Here is a 12,979-nt window from a genome sequence, read left to right on the forward strand (position 1 = left end):
CCGTAGGTAGACTCGGCCTCGAATGACTAAACTCGTGCACGGGAGGAGAGACAAACAAGGCCGGGCACACCATCCGCTCGCCCGTAGACCGTACCAGCCTTCGTCGGGGCTCGCTAACAGCACTTTGCCCCGACAAGCCGTGGAGGCTGCACGCGGGTGGGATGGGGGGGGGAGGGAATTTTTGTCTCTGTGGAGTGCAATGTAGAGGTCCGGTTGGCAAATTCTATGCCTCCATTCTTCTCTTCTGTCCGCCCGTTGCCAGGGGGTGGGAGATGCAGCCGAGCTGGCTTTTGTGTGCTCTTCAACAACGATACGCTGGGTCCTTTTGTTGCTCTCTGGGGCACATTAATTCCGTTCGAGTTGGGATTCAGGATTCATGTTTTGTGTGGATTCCCAGCGAACAGGGGGATGGGTGGTTGGGGAGGGCCCAGTGGTCGGTGGTGCACTGTGTTCATGAACCCCGGCGATCTGGGTTCGAATCCAGAACACAGCTGACGCTCGACATCTGAACCGGTGGATGGCAGCACCGCATCACACGCGCAAACCTCCATTGACCGAGTTGCACTCGTCACACGCTCAGCAGCGGTCAATGTGCTCAGTCACGGGGAGGCTTCTTCCATCCAGCAGTCCATTGGCTAAGGGCAGGGCATTATTTATCTAATTATCAGCGACTTCGCCTGCAAGATTTTTGTTGTGCTGTTGCTTATTTTGCATTTTTTTCGTTTGTGTTATAGTACTTGTTTAGAAGTATGTCATGTTCATACAAAAATTGTTTTCTCTTTCAAATTCAGATGAGCGTCTCAAATTTCATTCGTCGCAGCTTCAGGAGGCGGTCGAGTTACCATCCAGGCACCCAGCTCGACACATTGCGAGGTTGGTGGATGACTCTTAAACACACACACACACACGTCCAACACAGATAAATATAACCCTTGTTCTAGCCTTACACAGACTGGTGGGGCAAGTGCGTAGTGCTGCGCCGGTCTTAATAGGTGCTCTCGAATAGTAGCCCATGTCCTGCGGATTATAAGTCGCACTTTTTCCCTGGTAGTTGAAAGTAAAAAAAGTTTGGGGCACGTCGGTTATTCCTGGTTCGATTCAATCTCCTGGCGCGACAGTTAAAACAACGGGGCATTATTTCTTTCATTTCGATTTAAAGCTTTCGTGACTGCAGGGATTCATATTCTTGGTTCTTTCGGTAAAGTCACGGAGAAGGGAAATAATAAAATAATAAAAATAAAACATAATAAAATTCTCACGACGTTTCGACTGCAACACAAGCAATCATCATCAGGTGTGAAAATCACAACAAGAAAAATTTCTTTCATATACACCCCCTCCCCCATACCACCGAACAGTACGGATGGATACACCACGATTTAGTCGACCGGCAGGTCCTGTGCGTTGGTATAACCTGGGGTGCGAGATGCCCTCTCCTGGGGTGCGAGACGTAGCCAGGTTTTTTTAGAAGGTAAATCACAGAAACACAAATTAAGCACGGGCACGTAAGTAACAACTATGATGTTACATAAAGCCCCTATATATATTAACATACATGTTTAACAATTGAGAACCAAGGGAGTGCAAGGCTGCGGTAAGGGTTCAGAACCACCGGGGTAAAGTGTGAGTACGTGCCATACTTCGATTTAAAGCTTTCGTGACTGCAGGGATTCATCTTCTTGGTTCTTTCGGTAAAGTCACGTAGAATGGAAATAATAAAATAATAAAAATAAAACATCATAGACTCTGTCTACTCTGTCTACTCGACAGACTTGCTCTCCACCTGAGGACGGCTGCTTGCGTTGTGGCCGAAACGTCGTGAGAATTATTTTATTATGTTTTATTTTTATTATTTTATTTCTACGTGACTTTACCGAAAGAACCAAGAAGATACGTGCCATACCTTTCCGAAGTCGTCTGTCCGGTCAGCATGGGTCCAGTAAAGCAAACACCCTCTAGAGCTCCCTCCTCTGGTGGTGCCCTACCCCCAGCAGTGGCGTAAGCAAGCTAGCAAACAATTGCAGGGCTGCACCTTTAGCTTTCTAACTGAGACGAGAGGTCACGTGAACCACGCCGTGCCCGACTTGGGCCGCTGTGGCGTTTGTGCGTTCGCAAATGCCAATCGATGTAATCGTGAATGAACTTCCATAGGCAACCGATTCCGAACTTTCCGTACCGGGTAGGTGATACTGACAACGGTTACCGGTTTACCGGTACAACCGTGAATGTTAATCGTGTAGCAACCCAAATTGAAACGTGCCTCTTTCGACGGAGTACAGGCGGTCCTCGACTTCTGAACACCCGATTTCCAAACACCCGTTCTTACGAACACCCCCTACTTACGGACCAGCTTCCGTGAAAAAAAATACAATATTGACTTAAAACGTGAACTCGCAAATTGCAAACTGAACCTTGCGGTGGACCAGAGCAGCTATCCTCCGCAGGTGTTTGCGCGTGGTGTGTGTGCGCGTGTGGTGTGTGTGTGCGCGTGTGGTGTGTGCGAAAGTGTGAGTGTGTAGGACTGTGGGCAACGGTAGTGTAGCAGGTAGCGCGCTGCGCTACGAAACCAACCAGCGCTCCGAAACCGGCGATCCGAGTTCCATTCTTGCTCACGGCCAACACCGGTGCCTCGTGCGGTGTGTAGTAAACATCGCCACTGGGGGAGACAAAGGCGGCCGGGCGTGGTGTTGGCCACCCTCGTGTGCCGTGCCGGCCTTCATAAGTGCTTGCTAACAGCACTTGCCCCGACAGTCTGTTAAGGCTCGAAGGGGGTCTTTGTCTTTGTGTGTGTGTGGTTTTTGTTGACACGCGTGCGTGCGTGCGGGTGCCCTGTGTGTGTGTACAATTGTGGTGACTCATTGCACCCCTTCCAACTACAAGTTCGCATTAGGACTCCAGGTAAATGAAAATAAAACTGGGTTTTTTATTGATGTTACTTTATTGAATGTTGTATTTACGACACAGTCTTTGTTTACAGCATTAGATGCAGCAGTACAATATTTATTCTTTATTACGACGTTGAAAAATGCTTTCGGTGTTGAACCGTAACACATTTTTGTGTTCCGACTTATGAACAGTTCGACTTAATAACTTATCGTGAACGAATTAGGTTCGTAAACCGAGGACTGCCCGTAATCGCGAATGAATTTCCACAGGAAGCCGGTTCCTGCCTCTCTGTACCGGTCGGCGATTCTGAAAACGGTAAACCGGTTTACCGGTATAACCGGTAATGTTTAACGTCTGGCCACTCTGGTGGAAATGTAATCTCTTTCGACGGAGCCATTCATGATTGTATTGTTCATCTACACACATTTTGTGTCGGGCGTGGTGTCTTACGTGCAAGGTGTGTTATGTAAGGTGTGTTGTGTATGGTGTGTTGTGTATGGTGTGTTGTGTATGGTGTGTTGTGTATGGTGTGTTGTGTGGTGTGTTGTGTTGTGTATGGTGTGTTATGTAAGGTGTTTTGTTGAATGTGTGTGTATGGGGTGTATGGTGTGCTGTGTTTGGGCATGGGGCCAGCCATCTCAGTCGACCCGTGGCACCTGCTGGGTCTGCCCCGTGACCTCCTCCTGCCGGCGGGCGTTCGACACTTCACGTGTCCTCAACGTGCACCTAGCCTGGCACAAGCGCCGTGGTGGCGTCGTCACCGCCACTTAGTGGCGAATGGCGGTTGTTGTGGTTGTGTTTGTACAATGGATATTGTGTGTGAGCGTTGTCCGAGTTACGTATGTATGTTGTCGTGTTTGTATCATGTGCATGTTGTGTATATGATGTGTTTGTTGTGTATGTTTGTGTGTGACGTCTGTTGAACACGCACGCGTGTATGCTGCGTGTTGTACACACGCGTGTGTGCTGCGTGTGACACGCACACGCGTGTGTGGATTGTGAATGAGTGCGCGCGTGATATTGGCCAGCCACCCACCCCCTCGTGTGCACTTGCCCCAACAGTATGCCAGGGGCTACACGGGGGAGCTTTGTCTTTGTGTTGCGCGTGGTGAGAGCTACGAACCTGGTCGCCCGAGTTCGATTCCCGCTCAAGGCCAACACCGGTGACGATTATCTGAGCCGGGCCTCCTCTAGGTCGACTCAGCCTTAAACGGGCTTACCTGTTGCAGTTTGTAGACATTGCCACTCAATCCATCATTTTTTTTATTGTACTCGCCAATCTTGCATCTCCTATTAGCACGGTTAGCTACGTATGGTGCGAAATAAGTTCAACAGCATACATACACACATACATACACACATACATACACACATACATACATACACACATACATACATACACACATACATACATACACACATACATACACACATACATACATACACACATACATACATACACACATACATACATACACACATACATACACACATACATACATACACACATACATACATACACACATACATACACACACACATACATACACACATACATACATACACACATACATACATACACACATACATACACACACACATACATACAAAGCCGGCATCTGTGCACATCACGGCAGAACGGCAACGGTACAGGGAGACAAAGGCGGCCGGGCGTGGTGCCGACCACCCACTCCCTCGTGTGCCATGCCGGCTAACAGCACTTGCTCCTACATACTGCTAAGCCTACACGGGTCATCTTTGTCTTTGGTGTGCGTGTGTGTTTTTTGTTGTGCGTCTGTTCCCCTTTGCTCGTGTGGCTTCCCCCACCACCCCCCCCACCCTCATTGGCCGTGCGGCAGATGACGTGGCTGACTTGCGAGAGGCTCACACGCTGCCAAAGACAGGTGAGAGAGAGGCCCCTTCTCACCTGGCCACACCTCGTTCACGCAAGGCACCCACTCAGCCTACCTCAGCCACCGCACCTCTAGCCCTCGAGGAGAGAGCCACCGGGTGCCGCCGCCGCTGCCGCTGATGCCAATGACCTCCCATTCCAGGCTGCAAGCCGCCGTCTCTCTTTAGCACCGACGAAGATTGCTTGCGGGAAGTCTGCCCCGCGCTATTCCGCCTCCTCTTTTCAGCCAGGCAGCCTCTCCAATCTCGTGGAATAGGTCGATCGTTCTGGAGACGCGGCGGGGGGGGAGGTGGGGTGAGGTAGCGTCGTCTATGTAGTTACGTGCGTGCGCGCGTTTTTTTTTCCAGTAACTAGGCAACGTTCTAAAAAGGTTCATTGGTTTTAAAGAGGCACGAGAGATTAGCACTGCGCTGTGGTTTTAGGTGGTTATGATTTGTCCTTCGCAGTGGACTAAATTGTTTGGGCATAGCGAGGACTAGTAGAGGAAACGACTCTGCAACACCAGCAAGTACTTCTCTACTCACGAGAGAGGAATGAGATTTGCACCCTGGGCGAGCAATGGAACGTCGTCTCTTTGGAGGTGCGTGTCTTGTGTGATTATCTCAGCCGTGCATACTAATACATTGCGTCTTATGTAATGGCACTCGCCTACAGCCCTCGGTTTAATCCACCGTCGGATGCGAAGGTCTTCCCACGCCGAGGGTTGTTTGACCATACTTCACCACTACGCTGGTCAGTGCGGGTTTGGAAAAGGATTATTTTGTGGGTGGGCAAATGACTGCTTCAGATCCCACTCGCCACTGATGTACGGTACTCTTATTCTTGATTCTTTCGGTAAAGTCACGTAACAATAAAATAATATTTTTTATTATTTTATTGTTTCCCTTCTACGTGACTTTACCGAAAGAACCAAGAATATGAATCCCTGCAGTCACGAAAGCTTTAAATCAAAATTTAACCGCCTCTACGGTCCTCTTACGGTACTCTTACGGTCCTCTTACGGTACTCTTACGGTACTCTTACGGTACTCTTACGGTACTCTTGTTCTGTGCACTAGCCACTACGCCACTGCTCCTCCGCTATTCAAATCTGAGACGCCGATGAGCTTGTAAATTACTGCTTTTTAGCGTTTTAATAGTTACAAATAGACTATGTATACATGCTATGGCAATGCACTCTTCAGCTCTTTAAATGTACGCAATGTGCTGCGTGTTTCTTCTCGGGATCACGTCCACGGTAAAATGTAATCTATAACACATCTGCCGTCGACAGCAATTGCGTAAAACGTCAGCCTAATGTTTGCCGCTGCTAATGAAACTGAAATGCCAAATATTTACCCTGGAGAGCCTCACCGAGTCGTAAGCAGAGAACGTGTATTAAGTCCACCACACGTACAAAGGGATAAACACTTGAAAGTCCGCAACAGACAGATTCATGAACCCGCTTGCTGTGCTACCATCTCGTGGCCGGCTAGCGTGCAGCCCAGCGGGGTTTGGGAGTTTCACAAATCTCTTCATGATCCACCAACCCTCGCCTCCCACAGGCGTGCGTCACCCCGCCCAGTTCTGTAGACTACGCAAGATGCGTACAGTAGCTACGTCTCCGGAGTCAATCGTCACTTATCCACCCTGACCGATGAAGCCACCCACACCCCGTGCAACGTGCGACTGCCATTTACTGACAGACGTTCACAAACGTGGCCTTTTCGCACGGAGTAATGCTGTTTTTATTTGCACGGATATTCGCCGACCTCTAGAGCATGGCGAAAACTAACCTTTCACCCCGTGCTTCAAACGGTTTGCGCTTAATTTTTGTACGAGTGACGAATTGGCATGTTGTGTTTAGGTGATAACCCTTAATAGTTGGTCGTGTTGTGTGGTGGCGGGTTTCACGACACATTTATATATTTACACGATCTAACCAAATACTTATACAGTATTATTATTGCTGCTGAACTGCCTTATTGGCATAAGGCACTACTACTGGAGTTCAGTACAAGGTACGCATGCTCTTAATACTGTAACACTACATTATTGTAACCGAACTTTGCTATGATCCTACAAACAAGGTTTAGGGTAAACTATTGCGAGAATTTTTGGCGTGTCAAAATTTTTCTTAGAGCAGAGTTCCGGACCGTTCTGGCTGAAATGAACTGTGTCAACCACAGTTCCCCAGTGAGGTGGATATGCGACGTCCTGCTCAGTGCTTCCTCGCGACGATGAACCTTGAACGGCCATCGAACAGCAATTTTTGGAGATTCAATTCTGAGTGATTCAGGATGTGCGAGTTGGTGAAATCCACATACGGCCACCCACACACCGCCTTTCACATGTGTAGTGTTGTAAAGGAAGGACTTCCAAACTTCTTTATGGCACACACTGTTTATTGTCTTAATACACAGTCCCTATCACACTAAGGGGTATATGGTCCCCTCACCCGTTACCCTGAGGAGGTACAGCTCTGGACCTTGTACAGCTCTTTAATCTCCCTGCTATCCCAGCATCCTCTGGCTGGACCTAGGGGATCTCTCCCCTGACCACTGGTTACACTGAGCCCTAGCCCTGATAAGGGCTGGAGGGCTTGGTCCAGGGTCCTAGATGTCTTTGGCCGACTTGGGTCTTCGTGTAGCAGAATTGGCCAAGAGCTCTCAGCGCTCTGGCTTTTATACCTGATCGTGGCCAGGTTGTCCAATCCCCGGTCACCTTGTGGAACCCTCCGATTGATCCTTCCCAATCTGGCGTTTGGATCCTACCTCACCCCATTTGACCCTGACCGTTTGATTGAGTGGGAAAACCTTGTTTACGATCCGCTCTCTTAGTTTGCGAACAGCGAGTAGTTAACACCGCTACACATGTATAGTTGGGGTCGGTGCGACGTTACGACGTGGTCCATGGGTTTGACGTTCACAGGAGCAGTCCACTTGTAGCGGTCGGTGTCCGCCGCATCTTCTGTTGTTTGTGTAAGATGGGAACCTGGCAGTGTGGCGACGGGCTCGCCGATGAGCCGCGTGTTGCGGCTGCAAGGCAGATTGGTGGTGGTGGTGGTGGTGGTAGACTCCCTAATCGGTGTGTCTGTTGAATCCCACAAGTTTGCCCTGCGCCACTTCAACGTTGAAATTCGCGTCGTGCACGGAGCTTGTGCCGCGTGTTCTAGATCCCGCCGGCCGTGGACGCGGCGATGCTATTCTGATCACCGTTGCGTCCCTCGCAATCCCACGTGACGGTGCGATCCGTGCCTCGTGTGTGCGTAGGTAGCTCCGTGCGCCGCACCCTGGAGCTCGATCTCATCGAGTTCCAAGACCGCGAGCTCTTCCAGTACATCGTCATCGTGTCCCTGAAGGCCGGCAGGGATGGCAGCGCCGTCGCTGTCCCAGAGATCACCTACCAGTTCCCCAAGGTGAGAAGGTTCGGGTGAGGGCAGCCACGCTGGTGGCGTGTTGTCGTCCGTCCCCGCGTAGAATCGCAACCGTGAATGCGTGTCGCTACTTGCTGCATACTTTCGGTTAGAAATAGGCAGTTGTATTTACGGGTAGACGGGCATGTGTACATGTTCATCTATGCATAGACATGCCTAAACAGCGAGAATGAGTAAGCGTAAGTGAAAACAACTAAATTTAGTTTTCTCTTTTTTTATTTTATTTTATTATTATTTTCACCTACGTGACTTTACCGAAAGAACCAAAGAGTATGGATCCTTGCAGTCACGAAAACTTCAAATCTAGAATGAATAAGCGATATTTTATTTTTATCTGTTGAGATGGGTTTGTGAAGGAAATATTGTCGGCCTAATTATTTTGTTATTTACATTGTCTACAACTGCGCAAATGATAATTTTAAGTCATTTACTCCAACACGTGATTTTGCATCGCACAAGGACCCCATACCGTAAACAGAGGGTCCTTGCCTGTAAGATCAGGAGTTCACAAGCGATGATTCAAGCGAGTCTGCTGATGAGATATTGCGTGTTGAAACCAGTGTGGAGTTTGCTTGTCTTCAAACAATGCTGCTGAAATGGTGCACTCCCAGAAGGCCGTGTGGTTGATGGGCTGTGTAAGAAATACATTTTTTTATGTAAAGAGACAGATACACGAAGGAGACATTGCTCATTTATTATGTTATATAACCGGCCTGGTGGCTTCACGGTAAAATGAACATCTCGCACCTGTAAATTTGCGAGTTCAAATCCTGGTTGGAGTGGAGCTTGGTTAACTCAACCCATCATCCTTACTCTGGGGTCGATAAAATAGGTACCGTTTTGTGGTTGGCCACAAGTGTTTGTCGAATGGATAGACTCGCCATAGAAACATGGAATATCCACCGATGGCTCTGGGCTTACAAAGAGATGAGCACCAATGCCTCAAAGGTCATTTGAAGAAGTCAATTTGACCTTTGTTTTATTTACAGACATGCATTTATTGACACACATTCACTTACAAAAACAAAGACACACACTTACCCTGCGAAATTTCCATTATTATTGTCCGTGTCGGATAGCCAAAAATGCAGAGATTGGTTTTTGTTTTTAGCTGGGTTGATGCCATGCCACCTGTCTGAAAACCTTACTCGTTACATTAATTATCATTCGGCCAAACAACGCATACAATGGTAAAACAACGCGTGCGTTATTGTGTGGGATACACGAAGGCCGCTTCTGTTCTCAGAGCTTGTTTTGATGAGACAGCATTGTTAATTGCATGACATATCTTCATTCTGGAATAGTTATTAATAATTATGATTCTGACAGCCCTTTTTGTCGAATCACTATTTAGATGAAGACCTCCTTACCCCATACTGCGTCTGTTCACAGCGATAGTTTGACCATACTTCACCACGCTGGTCAGTGCAGATTTGAGAATGGGTGGTGAGGGCATGTGGTGCTCAGTACCATCATTTTCCTCAATGTTTTTGTTTGTTTATGAGGGTAGAGCTCCACCACAGCACGTACTCCTAGTTTTTCAGTCACGGCACGACCAGGAGGTATTTCCAAAATATTCTCGAATTTCAGCCGCAAAAAAAATAACAAATGAAATATGAGGTAGATTTTGTATTCTTTTACCCGGAGACATCATGAAGACTCTGGGCGTCGTCACGGCCAAACACGCGTCAGAACCCTCAGTTTCCCTAAGCCTTGGAGTGGAGGCCCCTAGCTTGACGAACGCCAATCAGCCGTGCGGCGAACAACTCCCCCGCCGGAGCAGTCGTGGGGTTGACAACGAAGAAAACTGCACCGCCTCTGCAACCAGGTCGGCAGGTCAAGGATCCACCTCTGGCCACGTGGCGACGATCCACAAAAACAGAGAGCCGCCGCCGCCTCTGCTGCGACTGTGGCTATGAGAGGCCGAGCGTGTGACACCTCTCGCTCTGACCACTGCGCGAGGAAGGAAGGACCCTGGCACTGCGCGTGATCTTGCAGCAGGCAAACCCGCGAGTGTGGCGATGTGCTCGCCACTGGGAACACGAAGAGAAGAAGAAGCCATGCGGTCAATTGAAAGTAATAGCCGGGAGACACAAGTGGGGAATGTCCCTTTCAGGGCATGCACGATATGAGACGACACGCTCCCAATGGCTAGCGGCACGTGTATAATTAATGAATGTTTGGTGCATACAGAATTTGCTGCTCACTCATGATTGTCACTGGTGATCGTTGAAAAAAATTAACGACGTTGCGCAACTTTCAGCCATTTGCTTCGTTTGGTTTTGCAAACGAATGCATTTCTGGGTTCGCAAGAAAATTCAGGGAAGTACAAGTGAGACTTGAGTTGCGGAACCGGGACTTGCTAATGCGCATACATTTAAAACACCACGTGTATTTACATAGCATCTAAATGCGACCGCAAATCTTACGACGCTGCGTTGAAACAGTGGGAATATTTATTTGCAGCGAGGGGCAGTCGGCCATAAGCAGAGCTAAAAGGAGAATGGATTGAGCCTGGACTTGCAGAGAGGGCAGCGAGTTGACAGCACGGGATGCCTGGTGGAAGGGAGTTCCAGGCGACGGGGGCAGCAGAGGAGAATGAGCGACCTTCCGGTGTGCCAAGGTTGACTACTGGGGGCTTTGACAGAAAGCCTTGTTTCCTGGAGCGGAGAGTGTGCGTGGAGGGGAGCAGAGTGAAATGAGCATGAAAACCACGCATCGAATCGCCAATTAATACGGATTCCTACACTCACGATTCATCCATTGAGAATGGGCAATTGGCGATTTTGCTTGTTGTAATTGATTCACGTGATCTCGGCATCCATTAGAGGCGAATTGTATCCAAATTATATGCTAATTATGTGCTAATGCGTGAAACTTTTAAGCAAATGGAGCTGACAAAACAACCCCAACGAATAAGACACAGGAAAGAGGCGGCAGTCGGCACGAACGATACACGCAGACAGTGCAACTGATGCAGTTGATAAGCAAAGGGCATTATTATCATAAAAATATATATTCTTTTAGCGTGACCCTGATTCGCGGCAATCCGTTTAATCGCCGAGGGAGGGTGAATGTTTGCTGGACGTGTGGCGGTACGATCCTGCAACTTCACACCGCGGGCTGAGCAAGATGGTGGGCAGAAGAAGAAAGGGCGCAATAAAGGCCGCGGAAGTGCGGTAACCCAGCACCGCCGATTGCCCGCATTCGAAATCCAGATCTGTTGAGCGTACATCGCCCTGCGGGTGGTGTAGACCCCGGGAGCATGGAAGCACAGTACAACACTGGCGCTTGGCTTGATAACCACGTAAGTCCGCAGCAGCCGGTCTCAACTGGTAATGTGCGGTGGTCGTCCATTCAAGAACTATCCAGGCCACTATCCATCTTAGCTTCTGAAATTTGACGAGATCTGGTTGCATTCCTGAGTGATTTAGTCGTTGGCAATGATTTTTTTAAATTTAGTTTTTGCAGCATAGGTGGAGAAATTTCGTCGGTGTCTGCCGGGTTCTATGTACGTATATGTATGTTGAACGTCTTTCGCATCGTACGTAGCCAACCGTGCTAATCGGAGGTTAGCACGATTGGCGGAGGCTCGTAGTGGTGCCGCTGTTAATGCCCGCGGCGTGTGTGTGCGTGCGTCTCTGCGATGCAGCCCGAGAACATGACGAAAGCCATGAGGGAGGAGGAGAAAAACCTCTGCAACGTCATCCCTCTCTTCTGCTTCCCCGACGGGCCCGACAGCTACAGCAACTCCCAGCTCAAGAGGCAAGCGAGCGCGTAGCAGGACGTGGCGGTGGCTGGGTGGGGGGGGGGATGACTTGGACATGGGGGGATGACTTGGACATTCGCGGATGCCGAGCCGGAACCGCTGGGATCCTGGGTTCTGAATCCGGCTGTGTCAGCCGCCCCCCAACCTTGGTTAAACCGGTTTCTCAAGTGGTCGTGCATTGATGGTCACAGCCCTGCCACCACTGAGTTACACGTCGATCAACAGACTCGCAGGGAGATCCCCGACACAAGCGGTTCTGCTTAACCTGGGGTGCGAGATGCCCTTTCTGGGGGTTGCGAGACGTGGGCAGATTTTTTTTTTTATATGTGAGAGAAATAATCGAAAACACAAATGAAACACGGGCACGTATTGCAGCTACTTTGTTTTATCAAACCTATGTAGGTATAAACATTATTAATGTTTTTTTTTTACGATTGAGAACCAAAGGGGGATGGGGGGGGGGTGCAAGGCTGCAGTAAAGTTTAGATTTAAAGGTTTCGTGACTGCAGGGATTCATCTTCTTGGTTCTTTCGGTAAAGTCACCTAGAATGGAAATAATAAAATAATAAATGTTTATAATAAAGAATAATAAAATAAAAAATATTATGTTTTATTTTTATTATTTCCATTCTACGTGACTTTACTGAAAGAACCAAGAAGCTGCAGTAAAGGTTAAGAATCACTGCCCTGAACTTGCGTCGACCGGGCTGAGATTAAACCGGAATCGAGTTCGGTGAGTTGCTGACTGCTGGCCAACAATAATGCATCTCATAAAAATTAATAAGCCAATTAATATGGCTCATTCCAACTTATATTCCAACTTTAGGTTATGAAAGAGTTTAGAGTCGATTGGCATGTGGACAGACTGTGCAGGCCATATCAAATAAATTCGCCTGATGTGACTTCAGACGGGGTTCTATGTTGCCGTCTATCCTGGGCATGTTACGCCACAGGGCAATGAACTCCCAGCCGCCAGAAGTTGTGGGTAGAAATATCAG

At 48.6% G+C, this 12,979-nt stretch overlaps 1 protein-coding gene across 5 annotated transcripts in view; it reads left to right on the forward strand.

The window, feature by feature from the left end:
- Window positions 1–12,979, forward strand: part of LOC144933896 (DENN domain-containing protein 2B-like) — a 35,415-nt gene that overhangs the window by 6,735 nt on the left and 15,701 nt on the right. For 2 of the 5 annotated variants that reach the window (XM_078859185.1, XM_078859184.1), the window contains exons 2-5: window positions 792–873; window positions 4,746–4,790; window positions 8,049–8,194; window positions 11,865–11,977. In XM_078859185.1, the coding sequence (XP_078715311.1) occupies window positions 792–873; window positions 4,746–4,790; window positions 8,049–8,194; window positions 11,865–11,977 (386 nt within the window). Of the gene's footprint in view, window positions 1–409; window positions 514–546; window positions 874–4,745; window positions 4,791–5,244; window positions 5,379–8,048; window positions 8,195–11,864; window positions 11,978–12,979 lie in introns of those variants that run through there. The other 3 variants (XM_078859183.1, XM_078859186.1, XM_078859182.1) reach the window with 3 other exon arrangements.

The sequence above is a fragment of the Lampetra fluviatilis genome, chromosome 8 (genome assembly GCF_964198595.1).
Source record: "Lampetra fluviatilis chromosome 8, kcLamFluv1.1, whole genome shotgun sequence".
NCBI lineage: Eukaryota > Metazoa > Chordata > Hyperoartia > Petromyzontiformes > Petromyzontidae > Lampetra > Lampetra fluviatilis.